This window comes from Watersipora subatra, chromosome 5 (genome assembly GCF_963576615.1).
Source record: "Watersipora subatra chromosome 5, tzWatSuba1.1, whole genome shotgun sequence".
NCBI classification, from domain to species: Eukaryota; Metazoa; Bryozoa; class Gymnolaemata; order Cheilostomatida; family Watersiporidae; genus Watersipora; species Watersipora subatra.
Window position 1 is genome coordinate 14,176,167 of NC_088712.1, and position 21,937 is coordinate 14,198,103.

General features: G+C 34.5%; 1 protein-coding gene across 1 annotated transcript in view; it reads left to right on the forward strand.

The window, feature by feature from the left end:
• The window catches only part of LOC137396179 (28S rRNA (cytosine-C(5))-methyltransferase-like), a 39,726-nt gene extending 32,820 nt beyond the window's left edge, over window positions 1–6,906 (forward strand). Inside the window, exons 13-14 of the mRNA XM_068082332.1 lie at window positions 3,956–4,095; window positions 6,036–6,906. Coding sequence (XP_067938433.1) covers window positions 3,956–4,095; window positions 6,036–6,196 — 301 coding nt within the window. The 3' untranslated portion in view covers window positions 6,197–6,906. The remainder of the gene's footprint in view (window positions 1–3,955; window positions 4,096–6,035) is intronic.
• Window positions 6,907–21,937: the final 15,031 nt, after the last annotated feature.

The window sequence follows — 21,937 nt, forward strand, 5'->3', positions numbered from 1 at the left end:
AACTGAAACGACGCTATTTGAAAAGGCCGGTGCTATGTATCAAAACTATAAAAATAGATATTCGGACAAGTTGGCTAGTGGTCATGCATTAAACCTTTGTGACGACACCTGTGTTCGTCCTAATCGCAACATGTTGCAAAGGCGACAAAGGCAAATTTCCTTAGATATGTTCATCATAAAACGGCCGGCTAGTCGTGAAAGCGAAACAAAGGAAAAATTAGCTAACCAGCGAGAAACTTCAAACTATGAACGCCGAAGAAATTTTAATCATGTTAAGTTAAAAATGAAAGTTTGCTTTTAGATTTGCTTCTAAGTTTGTCTTTTGAGACTTTGATAAAATCCATATTTATCACAGTCAACTGTTGTAATGAAGGATAACTTAAATCTCCCTCTCTGGCAAATACTAGCGTTAGCTGCTATTGTATGTATTTAATTTTACATTTTAATTGATCACATTTCCTTGCATTATTTTTTATTTGTTTTTGAAAGCATGCGGTAGGTTAGGACAATAACCAACATGTTCTTTCTGTTACTAATCTTGTTTCGAGTGTTTTATTTGCATTTTTAGAGTATGGAAACCAATCAATATATATTTAATTGTTCTATATATAAATAAATTGCACCAACTTGCGAGTAAATTGACATACGAGCTCAGTCTCGGAACGCATTAAGCTCGTAAGTCGAAGTATGACTGTATTTGAGGCGCTGCTTTTTTAACCCTTACATTATATTGGCGTTCTATTAAAGGTGGTGTTTAAATGGAGGGTGTAGAGAACCCATAGAAATTATATACCGTACCTTTCGGACTATTAGCCGCTACTTTTTTCTGATGATTTGAGCCATGCGGCTTATATAAGGGTGCGGCTATTCTGTGGCTTTTTCTTTCATTGCTAGGGCGCATTAACCAGAATCTCCGGTTAGTGCGCCTCTAGCAGTAAAAGAAAATACGAAACAATGCCTAACAGTACTGTTACGTTAGGCACTAGGGTAAAAAAAGTCGATTAATACGAAACCGTGCCGTTAGGCACTGTTCCGTTTTAAACGAGAAAGTTGCTGCTCTGTTAAAAATCACCGTCCTGAGTTCTGCAGCCTATACACAGATGCGGCCTATGTATTGTTTTATTATCGTTTTTTGGAAAATAAAGCAGATGCGGCTTATATAGGGATGCGGTTTATAGTCCGAAAAGTATGGTAATGCAAACATCCCCTGGTAAAAATCGTCAAAATCTCATATAAGTACTGTACATATTAAAATTAGTCACAAAGCAATATGTTAACCTTAGTAACTATAGTTACCTACTATAATTTTAGCATATTTAGTGGTGATGATCCGTAATAACTTGTAACATTATAAAGTGCTACGTGCAGTACGTACCATAGGGCGTTATTACATTCTATTGATTTTTAGAGCTGTATATGAAGTCTGAAAAGTCAAAAACAAGGTATTGAACATAGTTTTATTACTTGAAACATGTTTGTGACAGTTTATTTGAGTTATATCGGCATGTAGGTTAGCTATGTTTTGGTTTGAAGGATGATACTCGCTAAGAAAAGTTCGAAATTAGAGTTTCATAATTTTCATGTTCATGACTATGTATGTTCATGACATGTATATGTATAAATAATATTTATAACTGTACTGTATGTAATAAATAAGTAATTTTAGTCAAACCTTGTATATTTTGCAATTTTCATGGTGCAAGTCTAACTTTGTTTCAGCAAATTTTCTGAAACTACCTTCTCTGAGACACAGATCTACATGAACGAGTTGTCTATGTGAATGTAGTATCATTTGAAAGATGAGACTTGGCTGCTTCTTGTGCAACTTGAATGAGTAAATTATCTCAAGTCCGTTTCTTGTAGTGGTAATTTGAGTTATGCAAACTCTCTGAAAAATGAGCGATATTTGTGGCTAGTCGCCTGAAAATTAGCCAGGTGCGAATGAGTTAAAGCTCAGTTCTAGTATGTGTTTCACTAAACTAAACTAAATTCAATATTGTCACTGGCTAAATTTTTATCACCAATCTGTTTCCGGTTTCATTTTCACTATAACTTACAACAAATGATGCTGAACTGAGAGCATTGTTATCTCTTTCAGGCTCAGGCGTTGTGAGAGGCATTTTGGCAAATAGCATATCAGCATCTTCATTATTTTGACGTATTCATCACACCGACTGCTAAATTCTGGTGCTGAGATAATTGTATGTATGAGATGAGATATGTATAAATATCGTATGACCAAAAAATGTCTTATGGCAGGGACGAAAAAACCTTGTGTTTTACATCGTGAAAAAATCATATAACGGGGACATCGTGACCTGGGGCGCACCGTCCAGCGAAGTATCACACCAACAAAGTATCATACAAGAAATTTCTCTGAGTAAAACGTAATAGACTGATAGAAATATTATTTCTTTCAATCGCGTCGCCTTCAAAGTTATACCATAACTGTCACGTACAACTTTCATCGTATTTTGTAGGTAAATCAGACACGCTGATTCCGATGTACTCAAAATAAAGATTGGTCCACTAACCTTCAAAGTCATTAAGGCTTTCTTAAAGCGTTTCAATATCCGTCTTGAAAACAACACAATCGGCATTACAAGCTCCGCCCATAAATATGTGACAAAACCTAGCTTTTTCAGAAACCAAAGTTAGAGATGTTTAGTCTGATTTAGAATAATAGAGATGGGCGTCTTAAAACTCATTATCTAAATCCTGTCTGTAAAATAATTTCAGTCTTTTATGAAAGGTATATAAACTATTTAAAATTGCTCGTAGCTTGTTACATGGTGTTTAAATAGGTTGAACGCCAAGAAAAATGAGCTCAAAAAATGTGGTTTTATCACAAGCTAGCGTTGTTATCGCGCTTTTTTGAGCTCATTTTGAAATATGCAATGTTAAATAGCTTATCTACTTTTCAGAAAAGACTGAGATTATTTTTAAGACTGAATTTAGATAATATGGATTTTAAAACAACCAACTCTATTATTCTAAATCGGTCTAAACATCCCTACTTAGCTTCCGTTCCTAAAAAGCTAGGTCACGGCACGTATTTATGGGCGAAGCTTGTTGTGCCGGTCGTGTTGTTTTGGAGACCGATATTAAAACGCTGTAAAAAAGCCTTCAGTACTCTGAAAGTTAGTGAACCAATCTTTATTTTGAGTCCAAAATCGGAATCGGCTAGCCTGTCTTGACAAACCGTTGTTTTTGCGGAGTTGTCCCCCGTCGAGCGGGCGAGCAACACAACAGCTTGTCACAAGACGTATTGCACCTGATGCATCAGCTGCACTTATAGGAAGTTGTTCTCTTCCGTCTATGCGGCTTGGTTGCGATATTATGTCGGTCGCTCCATTGGTAATCATAACGGATTTGGTGCAATAGTTTATGTAGAAAAAAATAAGATTACAACGTGTAACCAGCGACCAGTCTCTGCGGTAAACTTTAGTAGAACTTGAGAACTTAGGCAACAACAGCGACTAAACACGTCGTTATTTGTGCGCTCAGTCAGTTTTATTTATATTTTTGTATCAGTCAGTTTTATTTGTTCTTATGGTTTTTATTTTCGATTTATTTTATTCTTAAATTCTGCTAAAGTTTAAAACAGCGACTGGTCTTTGGTTAAACGTTTTAATGTTATTTTTCTTTCCACATAAATTTTTGCATAACATTATTGAGTATAATTATTATTATTGTCGTTTAGTAATCAGATTAAGTCATTATTAGAACCATTTTGCAAAGAATCTTTTACCAATCATTTTTTATTGTGGGTTCATTGAGATCAAACATAATATCTCAAATCAGCTGTCTAATAGAGGTGGTGTTCAATTAGAGGCGTAACGGTACCTTCATATCTATTAGCTGAACTCTCGTTGACTTCAGATTCATCGTTATATCGGGTGACTAGTTGCTATAGAGGTGCCTCCGCTACAAATATATCTTTATTAATCTTTAGGTTCTACCCCCACAGTCATAATCTTGATGGTTTCTTTGTTGCCAAGCTGAAAAAGCTCACAAATGTTTCGGCTACTGAGATGGAGGAAGAGGCTGATAGGGAGAAACCAAAAGCCAATCAGAGAGAAGAAAAGGTTTCAGGTAAGTTAGCATGTCAGCAGGTATCTGTCATGGGCTCTGTGTTGAGCATGGAGACAATAAGCTGTTTTGCGACAGCATTTATTTAAAAACTGATTTAGTGGATTTTGTCAGATGCAGTGAACCCTTTTACTTTGTTGTGTCAGTGTCAGGATAGCACATGGATGGAAAGCGCTTATTGGTGATTCTCTGTGGATGAGGGAGGAAAGATAATCAAATTATATTCAATACAGTCATACCTCGGCATACAAGCTTAATGCATTCCATGACTCAGCTCGTGTGGCGATTTTCCAGTATCTCAAAGTAATATTTGCTATATAAAATAAATGAAGTAAAGTACATGAAGTACATATATAAAATAGCCAAACACAAATTAATTTGTTATCTTCCTTGGAGAAACTACCTAAAACAGGATATTACGATAGAAAACATGTTTTATCTGTTCTAATTCATTACCTATGCTCACATGATAACAAATATTTATCTGGGGATTATGATCTGCAAAGAATTATAGCATTCTTATGTACAGTAGTACTGTATGGGGTTCTTACTTGCAAGACAGATGGTAATAGCTATTGGTAACGCAAACGTAAACTACGTAACATAAACTGTAAATTTAATTTAAATGAATTTAGCTTACTACACACTTCACTCACTCAAAAATAAGTTTTAATCTTACACTAATCTTAATTCTAATTTTTTGTTCGTTTTCACGTTTTAGTATCTTCTCATTTGGCGCTTTTTGCCTCGCTTTCGCTATCACCTTTAGCAAGCCTTTTTAAGACATTTTTAAACTGGTCTTAAAAGAAAGGCTTAGCGCTGCTCTTCCTGGAACCAGCCTCTTGCATACTCGGCCAACTAGTGTGTGCACCGAGAATCGTCTCGTATTTTTGTATCTTAAAGGTTGACTTGCAACAGAATTGACATTACAGTTATTTGATATCAAGTAAACCTTTAAATTTATCTCATTTCTCAAGGCAAAATCTTGGTCCTTGAAAAGTGGTCTCGAGGTATTCTTGGTAGAGCTTCCATTTTTATCGCTGATATAAACCAGGCTGTTGCTAGCGTACTTTCTTTTAAGTAGACTCACTCCACATTAATGTCCTAGTTACAACACTGACGATGTATTCCTATTATACGTGTCCATAAATAGACTACCTTCGCTGGAGAGAAAGACCTGCTTGGGGTCACATTGTGACCATAAATATACTGCTCACTGTACTGCCTCTCTGAGTTATTCATTTCAAAACAAGAAAGTATCTTTGAACAACAAAGCTCTATTATGAAATTAAAATGAGACCTCAAGAGATTACTGTTCACAAATTTATCAGTTTCCATGAAGGCAAACTGCATGATGGTCTTCAGTATCGGTGCATAGATGCTCAACCATGATTGGCCAGCTAGTAACAGTGCATAAATGCTCAACCATGATTGGCTAGCTAGTAGCAGTGCATAGATGCTCAACCATGATTGGCCCGCTAATAACAGTGCATAGATGCTCAACCATGATTGGCCAGTTATCAATAAAATTATGTATATCTTCGTACAGGCTCGATGAGCAGTTCCTTTTCAAATATTCTCAAAAATAGTATGGAATCTGACTAATAAATGCCTGGCCTCAAGTATTCTCAATTGGAATTGTCTTCTTCAGTGTATTTAATGTAAATTTGAAAAGGATTGATACCCGTTGATTGTACAAATTTAGTCGATAGTATTTACTGAGTGTCATGCTTAGCCTGGACTATAAGATTTCTTTTGTCTCCGCAGTGGGCGGGAGTTTAAAAAATGCTCATCTAAGAACTTATGATAAACAAAATGGCAATAACATTGGTAAAAAACCATTCTCATATTGTATCAATTGAAATGTGAAGGTGGCTTCACTTTTTTTGCGTTATTCTTATCACGATTCCGTGTTTTATATGAATACCATATATTCCATGTAGATGCTGAGGTACCTGTTAGCACTTCAAAACCATTGCCAAAGTCTTCATCGCCCAAGAAAAAGCAGTGGAACAGGCTCAAGCGCTTAGAGAAGAGTAAGAAGAGACAAGCTCAGCAAACAGGAAACAGTCAAATCAAGTCTCGGAAGCGAAAACAGAAATAATAAAATCAGATGTTTATTGTTGGGTACATTTCTAGGCTCATACCAGCTGCCATTCAGTCTACATGCCTTGTAAATAAATGACATCCTCCCTACATTGTTGTTCATAGTGGATTAGGAGTTGTCTCGCCTCATGTGAAGACATGAAAAAATTATGTAAAATGAACTTTTCATTTATTGAAAATCGATCAATAATTTATTATCTGACAATGAAATGTTTAGTATTTGCTAAAGAATACACTGCAATCTATCTGATATTTGATCTCACAGTCTAACCACTTCAGCGAAGTATTTAGCTGAATATCAGAGTGTCATGTTGCTACAAAGTGTCAAGGGAATTCCTCCATGACTATTATTGGATCATTCAAAAGTTTTGCTGGGTGTCAGTTTGTTATTTTGGCTTTGTGCCAATAGTAATATGAGAGCTTACAGGCCAACGCAGGCAACTAATCTGATACTATGATTAGATACAGGCGATAGAAGTCATAGAAGAACTCATAGACCTCGGATTATGAAAAAAGATAGAATTTAAAGCACCCTATTGCCCGATAGTTTTGTGGTACACCGAGGCTCCTGTACTGATTATAAACTTTTTGAGTTGTCTGCTTTTCGCATGTATTTAGAAACTATTTGTAGCGCTTAAGAGAAGTGATTCATAACACATGCTCAATCGATGAGTATACACATGATACTTGCAGGGTTCAGTACTTCCAAATATGTTAGAAACCACTGCTACGGAGTTTTGCTATTTTGCGATTATTGTACCCTTCTGGGGAGTTATCTTATATGCTGAATGGAACATGTGCTCATTCTGTCAGAATGAGCACATGTTAGTACAAATTCAAATATAAGCTGCTATCATACTAAAATTGCATCCCAATGGTTGAGTTTTGATGGAGACTCTTAACTTGGAGTAACTCTTATGTAACGCATAGGATTATTTGTGATTTTCACTGGTGACTTCACTGGTTAGTATGCAGGTTACAACCTTAGTTTGGTACCGTGAAACCTGAAATAACATTTCAGTACCATTTTTATACCAACTTGTTAAGCATAATAAATATGAATGCAATATAATATAAAACGTTACAGTATAATAGCAAGTAAAAGTACTGAACATCAACTAAATGTGGCAAGAAACAATATAACATGGTATAATAAAATCAAACAGCATATGCGACTAACCTGTAATCTCTAATAAATAATCCCATGGTAATTGACAACTTAATAATTCAGAGTAGTAATTCAAATCTGGCTGCCTTCTACAGGAGCAAGAGAAACGTCACGCTATGAGTTGAGCAAAAACCTTAGCTTATGACTCATCGCCGGCAACTATTATTGGTCATCACGGATTAGGCCAATTTGACTTGGCATGAACTCCAGGAATGCTAAACTAATAAACTCTTCCTACACCAATGGTTCTATTGCCCATGTAGCTGAGTGGTCACGTTTCGTGGCAAATTTGATAGTTTGCTAGAGTAGTCATGGAAAGTTTTGGCCAATTTGAAGATTTCACACATGTGTTGGGCAAGTTAATAATTGTAATGACATTTGATTTTTGGAAGGAAGCTGATAAGTTCGTCCGAGGAAATTTCCTTAGAAGCGACAGCCTTTCACTACTATAATCGACCCTTAATTTTTCACAAAGGTCAACAATTTGTGTGTAAAAAACTGAGGCTAAAAGATTTACATGGTAATTTGTATCCTTGATGTTGTGTTAGTTTCAGTGATGAATCAGTCAAAGATTGTAACTAGGTTACTCCATTTAGTTTAGTTTGCTCTTTCAAACGTTCAATTGGCATAATTATTATTGAATACTAGTAGTCTGGCACTGCAAGAGATTGCCACGTGTAAATTGTGCTACCTGCACAAATATACTGAAATGTTGCAAGGTAGTTGGTGCAGGTATTAGATTGTCAATTTACCAAGCTGACTGGTGCGAGTTGTGATCCTGTATAATGCAAAATTTTCCAACATCCAACAGTGGAGTTGGGCAGACAAATAGACATGGCTCCTATTATAGTAAAGATTTGCTCACTACACCTGCATTTACATGTTGAGGCTCAACTAATGAAAAAGTCTGCCTTTCCTCTTTGGCGGTCAGAGATACATGTATATCCAATAATGTGGATTGGCATTGCTGTTTGACACTGATGTGTTATGATTTTGACAATCGACAGCAGATTGGTGTTTGCTTAGCAACACTGTGTTTCATAGGTTAATTTTAGCGTTGATAAAGACATTATTTATCATAAAAAATTAAAATATTATTCTAGCTGTTTTTACTGACTGCAAATCCCATATGATAATTCAAAATAGCCTTAAGCCAGTAGCTGCCTCTAAAACCTTGCTGCCGGTGAATGAATTACTATAAAATGCCAAAGAATTCAAGTAATATTGCTATCAAACTGTCAGTGCAGTGTATCTGAAAGCAGAGATACACTAAAGCGTTCGCATATGCCTAAAGGTGCAGTACACATGTATGATTTTTTTTAGTTGTATTTCAGAAATACGCTTTTGCGAAGGCTACACCAAATCAACTCAAACTCCGTCAATTAGCCAATAAAATACAACATCTATACCCATTCCATTTTGATCGCTTATAAGAATAAACACAGAAGAGATTAACTTCATTGCTACATGCCATGTACGTGTATGCGTAATAATTGCAGTAATTACTAACTAATAGTGATTTTAAATCGTTTGGGTGTAAATGCACCTAATGCTATTTTTAACAGATCCTTTGGGAGGCCAGAATATGTCACCATTATAATTTTCTGGCGCTATTGCAAGATATGATTGGTGAAACGCATGATGTACTCTATTATTGACTGCGGTCCAAATTGGACAAATATAGTTTGCAGCATTTCATTGATCTTTTTTCGGCGACTGGATCAAGGCTGTTTTTGCTACTATTTCTAATTTTACTCTAAACTGACTTTGTTAATGTGGAAGCAACTCCTATAAATCATCCTGGCATAAACGTGTCTTCTAAAGTTGAGGCTTCAGTCAAAAGTAACACAAATGTTTCTGTAAGATTTATTATAAATAATAACAATAGGCTAGTGTACATGCATATGATACATCTGTCTAAAAGTCACGTGGCATAGCCGTGAGTTCATTTCTTTTCATGTATGAAATCAGCGACCCCGTGCAGTACACGTTCCATAGACATCAGATGGAGATGCTTTTATACAGGCACCGCAGCTGCATTCGGACTGCTGTTTACACTGCAAATATAATAAAGCGTGTGAAGACGAATTGCAGATATATACGTACTGGTGTTGCATTTCTTTTTTGCATTTAAGAAAGCTCAAAAACAAGATTGTTTACAAAAGAAGCATATTTGTGTGAAAACGCTGCAAACATGGAAATGTATACAAAATATAGCTTTTGTTCTTTGGTTTTCTCAAAGTAAATCGTGTTTGATTACTTTGTAAATAAGCAGATGTACACAATAACATCCATTCTGTCTATTCATTGTTTGAATACCTCTAAGACCATTGTTCAAATTTTCTCACGCAGCCATTGATGCTTGAGAAAACAGAATTTCTAATCCGTGGGGACAAACTTTCGAACCCCTCAGTGATCAATGAGAGACTACAGTGTTGGCTGCCATAAATGTATTCACAATGGAAACATGAATTTCATACAAGTTTTTTTGAAGTTGTTTTAGAGGGCTTTCAGATATTTATAGTGAAATTCTCCAACAAATAAACAATGTCTGCGTAGAGGTAGTTACTCCCCAGTTTATATGCTAAGTGTCAAGTTTAACTACGACATACCAAGTTAATCCACTGCTTTAATCCACTTAATCCTATGTACTTAATATATAGAAACCTTCATCCCTTGCTTTCAAAGCATGTTTCATGGCCTATGGGTGTCTCTGATCATAAAAGAGCACAAAGGTTTACATTATGATCAAAAAGATTTACCTCGCAATAATGTAGGCCTACCTGATAAGCATTTTTTTTAGTTCTACGCATTTCTACAAACATGGAGTTATCCTCTCCAATCTACAGCATGCTATCTCTCCATGTTACTTCGACACGTCCAAAAGTTCTCATAGGATTAATGGAAACTTCAACTTGTCCATTTTCCACTTTTTTCCCCTATGCTTGGCCACAAAACCTTTTTTGCCAACTCAAACTCGCATTAATGTCTGTTTTTGTGTAATTAGAATGGCTTGTCTAATTGGTTCACAGAATGAATCACTAGTAAAAACAAGCTGGTTAAGGAAGTGGTTACATCAAAACATATGTCTATGTTGTTATTGCTAGGTCAGCTAGTACTAGCTTAATGCATTTGTAATAAGCCAGAAACCTCAGCCGCCGACTTTTCTCAAGAATGGAGATATTCAACAAGCCATAAAAAGTTTGTAAAGTGAGCCAATTAAGGTATCTATGAAAGCAATATTCACAAAACCAAGTCATGTGAAGCTTGATAGTTATGGCTAGTTCCATAGTTAAGGTGTTTAGCTTCTGATGGTTGAATATACAATTTTTCAATTATTATAGTTGAAGAGTATAAAACAATTTTTTCCAAATACTATTGAAGATGTAGTAAAATTTTAACTTAATAAATTGAAATTTTTAAAAATTGATAAAGTATGCAAGTAACCTGCTCCAAAAGATTTTTTTCATGCATATATTATTCAAATATAAATCTTGGATGTTACTATAATTTTAATAAAATTTAAAAAATTATTTTAAAAATTTTTATTTTAAAATTTTTAAAGGATGCTTTGCATAACGTTATTGAATTCGAAAAAAATAGCAGACATTCATATTCTTTGTTTACCTAAACTTTTCAAGTTACTTATGTTATGTAACTAAAGTAATAGAATTAGTTAATTACACAGTTATACTTTTGCACTGAATAACCATAAATTTAAACACTTATAAATATTATGATATGCATATATACATGTACAACCTACCTGTCTGCCTTCATCTTTACAGCCACGTGGGAGTCGTCGGCACATTATATTCAAACAATACCCTGAACAGCACTGTGAGTTTGAGAAGCACTGCAAAAAATATCAATTCGACTACATGATACAGGTGCTTGAGCATACATTATGACTGGTTATTTTTGGCTTGCTGCCAGTTATCCTTAAGGTAAAAACAAGTGTCAATTTATTTGCTCTTGCATGAGGTATTACTACAATAGTTCTGAAAAGTGCTTTTGTTATTTAAGAATATCCAAAGGCTACCATTATCAGTCTATAGGATAATATTTGTATGTATAGAATAAAATTTTAAGGTTGGTGAAAAGTTTTAAGAAATGTACAACTATTCCATTTTTTCTTCATTAATGCCAAATTTTTCGAACTTATCATTTTGTGCGTGTTAATAGCAGCTTTGATAATAGTTAATGTGAGCATATAGCAAAACTACAAATGCTCCGCTGTTTGTATACTTTTAGGTCATCAAAAGAGAAAATCTCTGTGATATGCAACAATATTCACCAATATATATATATATATATATATATATATATATATATATATATATATATATATATATATATATATATATATATATATATATATATATATATATATATATATATATATATATATATATATATATATATATATATTCTTCCACAATATGAAATATAATATTAAATATTGTGGGGAATATATATAATGATATATTATAATATAGTATTATAATATATCACAATAAATTTTATATATAATTTAAATTGTGATAATATGTATATTATACATATATTTATAATATATATTGTATGAAATATATATTATATATTATAAATATATATGTATAAATATGTATATTAGCCTATATATAATATACATATATAATATATATATAATTTTATATAAATACGTATAATTATCATACATGATAATACTATGAAATATCACAATGTATATATTATATATATGTAACATATTATATTTCTATATAATATATATTGTAATATATTTTAACACGCATCAGAAAATATCCACACAAATTCTACTATGAATTAAAATGTGAGAAATGAAGTGAAAAGTGTTAAACCAAATTGTAGGGACTAACATATCAACTCACCAGATCATAGTCACTAGCGCAGATAGCTGTAGCCAGTTGCACAGTGCATACTGACATAATGATGGCAAGTAGGCACAGGTTCTTTAGAGAAAGCATTGTGTGATGGCACTGACAGGACGAGCAAGTGATCTAGTCAAATGAATTGTGTGTGAATGAGCAGGCTGGGCTCGTTGCTTTATATTTAAGCTTGTTGTTGTGCGGGAACATTCCTGCTTGCGCAAGCACCTGCGGGTATTGCCACTAATACGTGCTGGTACAAATGAGCAATGGAAAGCGTAATCCGGTTGCTTTACGTGCTGCCATGACATGATTCGGCATGTCAAGCAAGCGTTTCATCAAGAGGAAATGACGGTTTTGCTGCTTGTGCAAGGTTGGTAAACAACCTATTTTAGAGATGTTTCACTAAGGCAGCAATCTGCTTTGATTTTGTATTTTCTGACAAACCGAGAAGTAGCCAAGGTTTTATGTTTTTAGACCAACTTAGACTTTGGTACAACCACTTTACGTGAACCTCAAAAATCAGTCACAAAGATTTGAGTTTGCTTAAAGCTCAGACACAAACAATCCAACATATCCAGCAACTTACTTCATTGCTGCATCCCATACACACCATATACAAAAACCACAGAACACACACGAAATAAACATCTTGCCCATTCTATATCTAGAACATCATTTTACCATATTAATATATTATATACTTATATTTACCATAATAATTTAGTTTTTAATTTTTTAAATACTATTGTTCACGTTTTGTTTTATGTTTAGTTTTATGTTTAGTTTATTTTATTTGTATTTTACGACATGATCTGATTTGCTTTTTATTTGAATTAGATGATGAAATGGAATTGAGACTAAAAACACTAGAAAAAGTTACTAATAACTAGCTTTTAGGGCATCTAACAATATTCTTTAGTATATCTGTCATGCACAAAAAGGGTCTGATACACTTAGAGCCATGCCTGCCCATCTGTTCAAAGATAGTGGCCAAATTTAGAAAAAAAATTATTGCTTTTAATGAGGCTCGAACTCACTAAATTCAGGTTTGTATACCAACATATTAACACCTGCACCAATCAACCACTTTGCTTGTTGAGAAACAATAGTGCAGATACCTTTTCTCTGTGCATTGTCAGCACACTTGATGACCTCTCATAGCAAACTAGACTGCCAGGATACCAGTCCAGATAAAAGGAAAAACCCATTCTCATAATTTCACCAGACCTTTTTTCTTCAACCCTTCAGATTATTGTAAAACAATGTTTGCATAGCTGAATAGAATCAGCTGTTTGCTGCTTATGCAGACCTTCTTAACAGAACAAACTAGAGTTAGAGATGATAAGCAGCTTGCCTGAAATATGTTAAAAATATTACATGAGGTTTTGGTAAAGTCCGACAATGTTGTTTGTTAATCTTCCGACAGCTTTAGCATATCTTCTCCTTTCGGATTTTCTCATATGAATCATTGGAACCATGAGTTCAAGGCTCTGTTTATAAGTATAATACTTTATAGGTATTAGTAAATCACTAACAGAAATGATGTTTTTCTTTACAAGCCAAAAATAATGCCAAGATCACAGTCAGGAATTATTTAGTGGGTTGAACAAAAGTGTTTAAAAGTTGGTAATCTAATATTATTGCGGAGGAGTTTGGATAGTGAATTGAAGATTGTAAAAACAGAAAGTTCATATACTGAAACATACGATGTGGATGTAGTATGTTGGTGTCACGAGATAGAAAACGATGTGTGTCATATGTGTAGATAGATAAATACTAATATTCTGAACATAGTATTTTGAAACATGTAATATAATTGCAGAAATGAGCAAGTTTGAGATAAGGCAACATCTTACCAGATAGTGTGATGCGATTGATGAAAATGTGGTAAGCTGGAATACTTGATCGGTAGTACACAAGTTTTAGTATAGATTTCTATACTATACTATATTATTTCTATATTATACTATATTATTCTATTCTATACTATATTTCTATAAGAGGATTATTTTTTTTTGCAATTGGTTTCACACTTCATTTTAGGCATTTTTAGAAAATATCTCCAGTCAGGAATCTACTCTTCTTTGTGCTGCTTCAGTTATCATGGGTTTATGATGTCTTCTATATTATCAGTGATCTTATGCTACTCTCTGTGTGCTGGTATAACAATAGGCAGTAACTTCCATGACTTCTGCTGGTGCATCCATAAGCTCTTTAAGTGTTAAATATGGCCTTGGCTTGAAGGAATGTTATCTAACATAATTTCGTATGAATATATTTTTACTGTGTAGAAAGTTACACGATATATGGAATTTTTTAAGTCATTCTGTCTTCTTCTTTTGGCTTTTCTGATGAGTCACCGCCGCAAAGAGTCTTCCTTCCGCCGCTAATGAGGCGATTTCTTTATGAGATTTAGTACAGGAACAATTGTTGGTGGGTGCCCTTTCGTAACATCACCGATGCTGTCTGTGTGCCTCGAACTACCAACCTATAAATCAGCACCCTTACCTCTGAGCTATAAATGGCAGCTTTACCATATCTTTTGGTAATATCATAAACATTATATTAGTAAAATTATGACTAATAATGAAATAGCATTTTTAATCCTATTTATCCTATGAATTTATCAAAATGATTTATTGTATATCGTTATTTTAGTACTTTATTTTAGTCATTCCTTGACATGTGAGAAAATCAAAATACAGGTTTTCGCCTTGACATATGAGACAACTGTGAGATACGAGCATACAAATTCTCGATGCGGCCACTAAGTAGGGAAGTACGCGAGAGGCCGTTTTCAAGAACAGCATCATTAGATGAGCTTGTGAAAAGTTTTAAAACAACAGCTAAAAATTGATAGTGAAAGTGAGGTAGGAAGTGCCAAGCCGAAAAAAAAATTGAATCAAAAACAAATTTGGGACAAGCTTTGGAAAAAATTAAAACTTAGCTTTAAGTGTGTGTTAAATTAAATGTAAGTAATATGAAATTATAAATATAAAAGTATGTAAGTTAAATTCAAAGCTTATGTTACTCAGCTTCACAAAAGTCTAGTGTACCAAATGCATTCCAGTCAAGCGTCTCTCACACTGCAGTTAGCCACTATGTCCATCTCAAAGGTAGGAACTTCGAGAGACAGTACTGTACAGTACTGTACAGTCCCATACTATGAAAAACCAATTCAAAACCGGATATTACGATGAAAAACATGTTTTTAGTTGTTGTAATCTAGCATTATTAGGTGATGTAGCATTATTAGGTACTGTACAGTACTGTACCTAATAATGCTACATTTCATTACAGACCATAACCACTAAATAGATATTTGTTACTTTGTGAGCATAGGTGCTAAACTACAACAACTAAAAACATGTTTTTCATCGTAATATCCGGTTTTGAAGAGGTTTTTCATAGTATGGGAACGGATTAATTAGTATTTATTATTTTATGTAAAAAATATTGCTTTGAGATATGAGACAATTCCTCACGAGTCAAGTTCCAGGAATCTGGAAACGACCCAGATTTATGACCATCTGATCCTCCCTTTTTTGTGTTTTTCTACTTTTCAGCTGTTGTGCTTATTGTGTGTGGTTGCCCAAATTCTGTCTGTATTTGTATTTTTGTAGTGAATACAAACGTGCAAACAGATTTGCATTTTTTTATTTTATGCATAAGTCTGGGGGAATCAAACTAGCGGATGAGCTATATTCCCCAGCTTCATCCTTTCTATTTATAAAATATTTAAGATAAATTCAGTAGTTATAATACTTTATAATATACTTTATAATGTACTGTTTATGCTGTAAAATAATATACTAACACCTAAAAAGTGTTTTTAGTCTTACAACGAATTCAAATTATTTACATCATTTTTAGCGATAAAAACTCATTGCATTGCAACTCTAAGGCCATTCGCCTTGTGTATGGCCTTGGAGACCAGACAGTGACCATAGCTGAGGTTACAATGTGACTAAAATAAAATGGCTAATCTCCAATAATATGTTATAAATTTACCATATTTTATTAAATCAATAAACATGTTTATCAAGCTCAAGATCTCAATTAGGGTTACTCATTGTTTTTAAGGCTGTGCGGTAAACATGATGTAATCTATGTAGTATGGTTATTGGCAAAGATTTTGTTAGGTCAGCCAAAGACAAAAACTTTAGGTTTCAATGTAAAACTTCCTCATCTCATCAGAAGCCATCTCTGATCACAATTTAGTGGCACTGGTCAGCTAAAGCTTATAAAACTATCATTACTATAAAACATTTACTAAATTATATAGAATAAGTTTATTGTTAAGCGATATAATATTATCATCAGGATATTGCTAAAATATGCCACTTTAAGCATTTGTGTTGTCTGCAACTTTTTTTTGCATAAAAACTTGGACTCTAGTTGAGTCTGAAAAAAGCCTTTTGAGTAACATTTTTAATTCATCCTTTTTTTTAGCCATAAAATTGAACTTTTTGTCTCTGACCAGCACTATAGGTATCTAGGCCAGCTTGGGCCCAGATGACATCATTAGTACAGTCTTATGAAGGTTGGGTTACAATATATCGTCGTATCTCGACATTGATGTCACGATACTTTGGTGATTGTCGATGATAACAATGTTCACCATATCACAAACCTGTTCGCATTTGCATCAGCAAATACTCCGTGACGTAGCCTTAACATTTTTCTTTTTAATTTTTTGCGAAGAAACCTCTTTGTTTTTGCATGTGCAAATCAAATACTAGTCCCGCAGCAACTATCATAAACGGAAATAAAAAATCCCGCTATCTGCGACGGCAAATTACTATCGTCGAAATGATTTACATTGTACAGGCGGTCAGTGATGCTCCGCAAAATATTGGGAAAGTTTGACAGCTGCACACTTTCCCAACGATGTCATCGGTTTACGGTTCGCACAATCAAAGAACATCGAAAGGACAACTCATACATACCGACATACAGAGATATAGCGTGAACCAGGATTAGTAAGTATGTAACTCATTTATTTCCAGCGTGTTTGTTAATCCAGTAATATAACATAAGTTTTTTTTTAATTTTCACATTTGTTTTATTTTTTCAGTTTTCCCTCTGAATCTTTTAACACTTCTGCACTGTAAGAATAGCAGCTTTCTCATTATTAGATATACAATCTTTACTTTTTCAACAATTCTAAGTAAATCTAAACAGAAGAATATAATATAAATTTTTTATAACACTTTCTTAACTCTGGGCATTTCACAACAAAACATGTTGGCTGTCTGAATCCATGGTGAGAGGTTAGGAGAAACATTGCTTCATATAGGATTCGAACTTGCAAAATACAGTTTGGTAGGCTGGCACTCTACCACCTGTGCCAACCATTTTCCTTTCCTTTTAGAAGTATGGTGCTGTATATGCTCCTAAAACGTACACTTCTTATAGCGTAAATTCCAGATAACGTAAAAAATTTATGCATTTTTTGCTTCTTCGTACTACATAAAAGCTAATCTGACGGCCTTGAGCAGGTGTCCCTTACAACTAATTTGACAGCCTTAAGCAGATCTCTCTCATGAAATCCTCATAATGTAAACATTCCTAAACCGGATTATTTACCTTGTAGAAGTGCCAGAGGACTAATGATTATAAAATGTATGTCAGTAGAAGAGGATTTTCATTCAGGAATTCAGGAAGCTAACTGGCAGCCATTGTGAAACTAATCATATTCCATTTTTCCTTATTATCATGGGTTGTAGCTGCCATTCGATTAGGTAACACACCAGGAGAACTGCTACCCAATAAAATAGTTGTTACTCCAATGGCAAACAAAGGTGTAGCAGCCGCCTGATAGGCTGACCAATGTGGTAGCTGCTACTTAACAGGTTAACCAATGTGGTAGCTGCTACTTGATAGGTTAACCAATGTGGTAGCTATTACCTGATTGATTAGCCAGTGTGGTAGCCGATGCCTGATTGGATAATCAGTGTGGTAGCAGCTACCTGATTGGTTAACCAAAGTGTTGGCTGCTATCCAATTGCAGTGTGGCAGCCGCTACCTGATAGGGTAATTAGCTAGTACCAGTTCAAAATTGTGTTAATTGGCAAACGTTCAAGTGAGATGCCAGATGTGATGGCAGTCAGCCAAAAATCTTTTAATTTTCCTTTGTCACTGCATTCGGTGTGTCTGTTAGCCAGTCAGCATAAATGTTGTGTTTCCATATCTTTTGGCTGATTTCTCCCAAACTTTGCATGTCTAAGCTGTGTGCCATTTGCCAGGTTCCAAACTCTACCTGGTTCATAAAAATAAGCAAAAATTAGAAGTGGGCCTTTGCAGAAATTAGAGGCGGGTCTTTGCACGTATCAAGGATGAACTTATACAAGATTTTCATAGATTTTATCACAAAGTATTGATTGTTTTCTATCATTTGTGATTATTTTTGACAGTTGAGGTGTCATGATTGCCAGGATGTTTCAAGATTAAAATTGACAAAACCTGATCGCGGTTAAAACGCTCAGAAAAAAGATACGTTCAAAAGGACCCTATCAGTCGCTATATTTGCTATAATTGATATCGGCTAATACATTTAAATTGCAGAATTACTTTTACGAAAAGTATGATTACTTTTCTATCATTTGAGTTTGTTTTTAATGTTTGAGTTGATATTAATGCCAAAATGTTCCAAGTTTTGAATCGATTTAACCTGGTGCAAATAAAACAGTTAGAAGAAAATACAAGAGTAATAATGTGACTAGTTGTTATCATTGCCATAGTTAATAGTTAATATTAGTTCATAGGCTGCAATAGTTAATATCGACTATTGTGTTCAAGTTGAAGCATTACGCGTCTTTAATCTGTCAGTCTCTTTGCAACTATAGATGTCATAATCAAATTTTCACTTGATCTGAACCTTTTAACTGCAATTAAGTTTTTTCGATTTTAATCTAGAAACATCCTGGCAGTCAGATCACCTGAAACATCAAAAACAATCGAACATGATTGAAACAGACTGAAAGGCCTACTTTCTGATAAAATCTGGTAACATTTCGTGCAAGTTCATTTTCAAAGAGTATATCAAGAGCCAATCGAAGCTGAATGATGTATGGAATAAAAATACTCCTTCACTTTCGCTAACTCTTTGAAATAGAGGTAAATACGAAGGCATGAAGTTGGACTCCATATTTGTAATTAGATACAAAAACGTAATTTCTGTTTCTCTGACATACATGTGACTGCGGCCATGACCTGGAGGTTTAGAACTCCTTAAGTGCAAAAAGCTGGTTGCGTTTAATTCCCAAAAAGGTCACTGGTGGTGACAGAAGTAACATCCAACCTTAATTTGCCCTTGGCAACTTGGCATGTCTCCAGACGTTGAGGTTCCTTAATATTTGGATTAGACATGTTCAACTGAAACGACTGAACAAATGTTTGTGTACCCTTGCTCTCAAAACACTTTCAGTAAGGTAAAGACTGGTTCACACTTTATTGTCGGTCTAACTATATCGCTGTTAGCCAGCGTTTTCCTTTCGGCGTTCATCGTCGATTATGTGAACCGTAAACAGATAGCACCGACGAAGCAGCCCGAACACATCAGGAAAGTTTGCAGCTGTCAAACTTTCCTGATATTTCGCTAACCATCGACAACCGCTTTTCAAATGGGAATGATTTCGGCGATGGTAATCCGCGGTCACTGATAACGTGATTTATTCATTTTAGTTTATGATAATCGCTGTGGAACTAGTTTTTGATTCCAGCATGCGAAAACAAACTTGCAAAAAATTTAAAAAAAAATAAAAACACGATGCCATGGAGTATTTTCCGATGCAAACCCAGATGTGTGTGTGTGTGCGTGTGCGTGTGCGCCTGCGTATGCGTGTGCGTGTACGTGTGCGTGTGTGTGTGTGATAGTGTGAACATCGTTATCACCGACCATCACCAAAGTATTGTGGCACCAACGTCGAGATACGGCGATATAGTGTAAACCAGCCTTAAGCAGACATCAGTCTCTATCTTCGAGTTTGCCCACACACTTGAGAGATTTCAGAGAGTAATTTAATTATAGTTGTCCCAATGTATGGCTTCCCTAATTAAAGACTTGACCATTGATCCCCAGTTGATCTCCTGGCTGTTGCATATGTATGAACAGGAATTAGCAACATGCACTCTGATAACACCCAAGTTAGTGAAATCAAAGAGTTCTCACTTGAGCTGTAATTTACCATTTACTCAGCTGCAAATTAGATTAACCGTGGGAATATTACAAGAATACAAAGTTTTTAATTGCACCTTTCAATCTACTGATTAATTTGTGGTTAAACTTTTGCCGTTGTCTAGCGCATGCTCTTTTGACCACCAGATGGTCAGAAACAGTTAATAATAACAATCGATACAAGCTGATTCATGCTGGAATCAAACAGGAACTGGTTCTATATATGTGTGTGTATATCGTCCGCATACCATGCTGTCCACACTTCCTGTGACTTATGAGTCATTCACACAAACAGAGTGATGACAGGATTATGAAGTAAACAACTCAACTGATCATGCCTCCAACAAATCAACTCTGCCTTTACCGACTTGGTTAATTTCCTGTTTATATACTAAGTGGGATAGTTTAACCTTGACATACGAATTTAATCCGTTCCAATGTACTTTGTATGTTGAACCCTCCATGTCTTGAAACAAATATTGTTATAAGAATACTTTGTATTTTTTATTCTTATTTATATTTTATACATTATGTTGTTTTGTATAATGAGTTTATACAAATACATTATACTAAAGGCCACTAAATTACATAACAACTAAACTTAAAAGCCTAATTCATATGTAAAACCTAGATTAATGAATTGAAAGTTAAAACTTTTTTATTGTTTCAAACACAATTGAAAACCTCAACTTAGAGAAGCATTAATGAAAGTGTAGACATCGCAATGCTTTAGTTTGATACCAAGGTAAGTGATAGAAATACATAAAGTAACTTGCCCTAAACTTTCACTAGATAGGCTTCAAACTGAATTAGCTATAATATTCATGTGTTGTTTTTCTGGATCATTTTCAAGTTCAGCATAATAAAGATATTTTTTATACTGAATGAAACCTTCACAGTTTCGTAGATGTTCATTCTTTTTTCAGCGTAACAAAAGGTTGAAGAATATGGCAACTTTTGTTGGTTCTGTTCTGGCACAGTTGGTGAACATCAGTGAATTGTTTTCTAAAAGCGTTGGAGTTGGAATTCATTCTGCTAAATTTACCGACTAATAACAATTAGACAAGTACTGTCACAGTAAACGAAATTATTGAAATTATTTTTGTTACTGTTGAAACAATGTTATTGTTTTCATGTATTTTCAGTTAATAAGCATCAGTACAGTCATTAACTTGTTGCTTTGTACTTACTAACCTCATTAGAATAAATATACTTGCCATACCTTTATTCCTTGCTTTCAAAGTGTTTGTTTAGATCTATGGATGTCCTGATCGTAGTACAGTCAACTCCATTTTTTTCAAACTTGCTTCTCTGTAGTTTTAGGTGTCCGCAGAATGACAATTTTGACCAATAGGTGGTTCTCATGACAGAGGACCTGAGTGACACCTGCGCATGAGTTTCTCGCCAGAGTACGGTGATTTTTGTTATTAATTATTACTGCTATTAATATTATACTGTATCCTATTGCAGGTATAACCATATTTTACTTTCTTATGTATA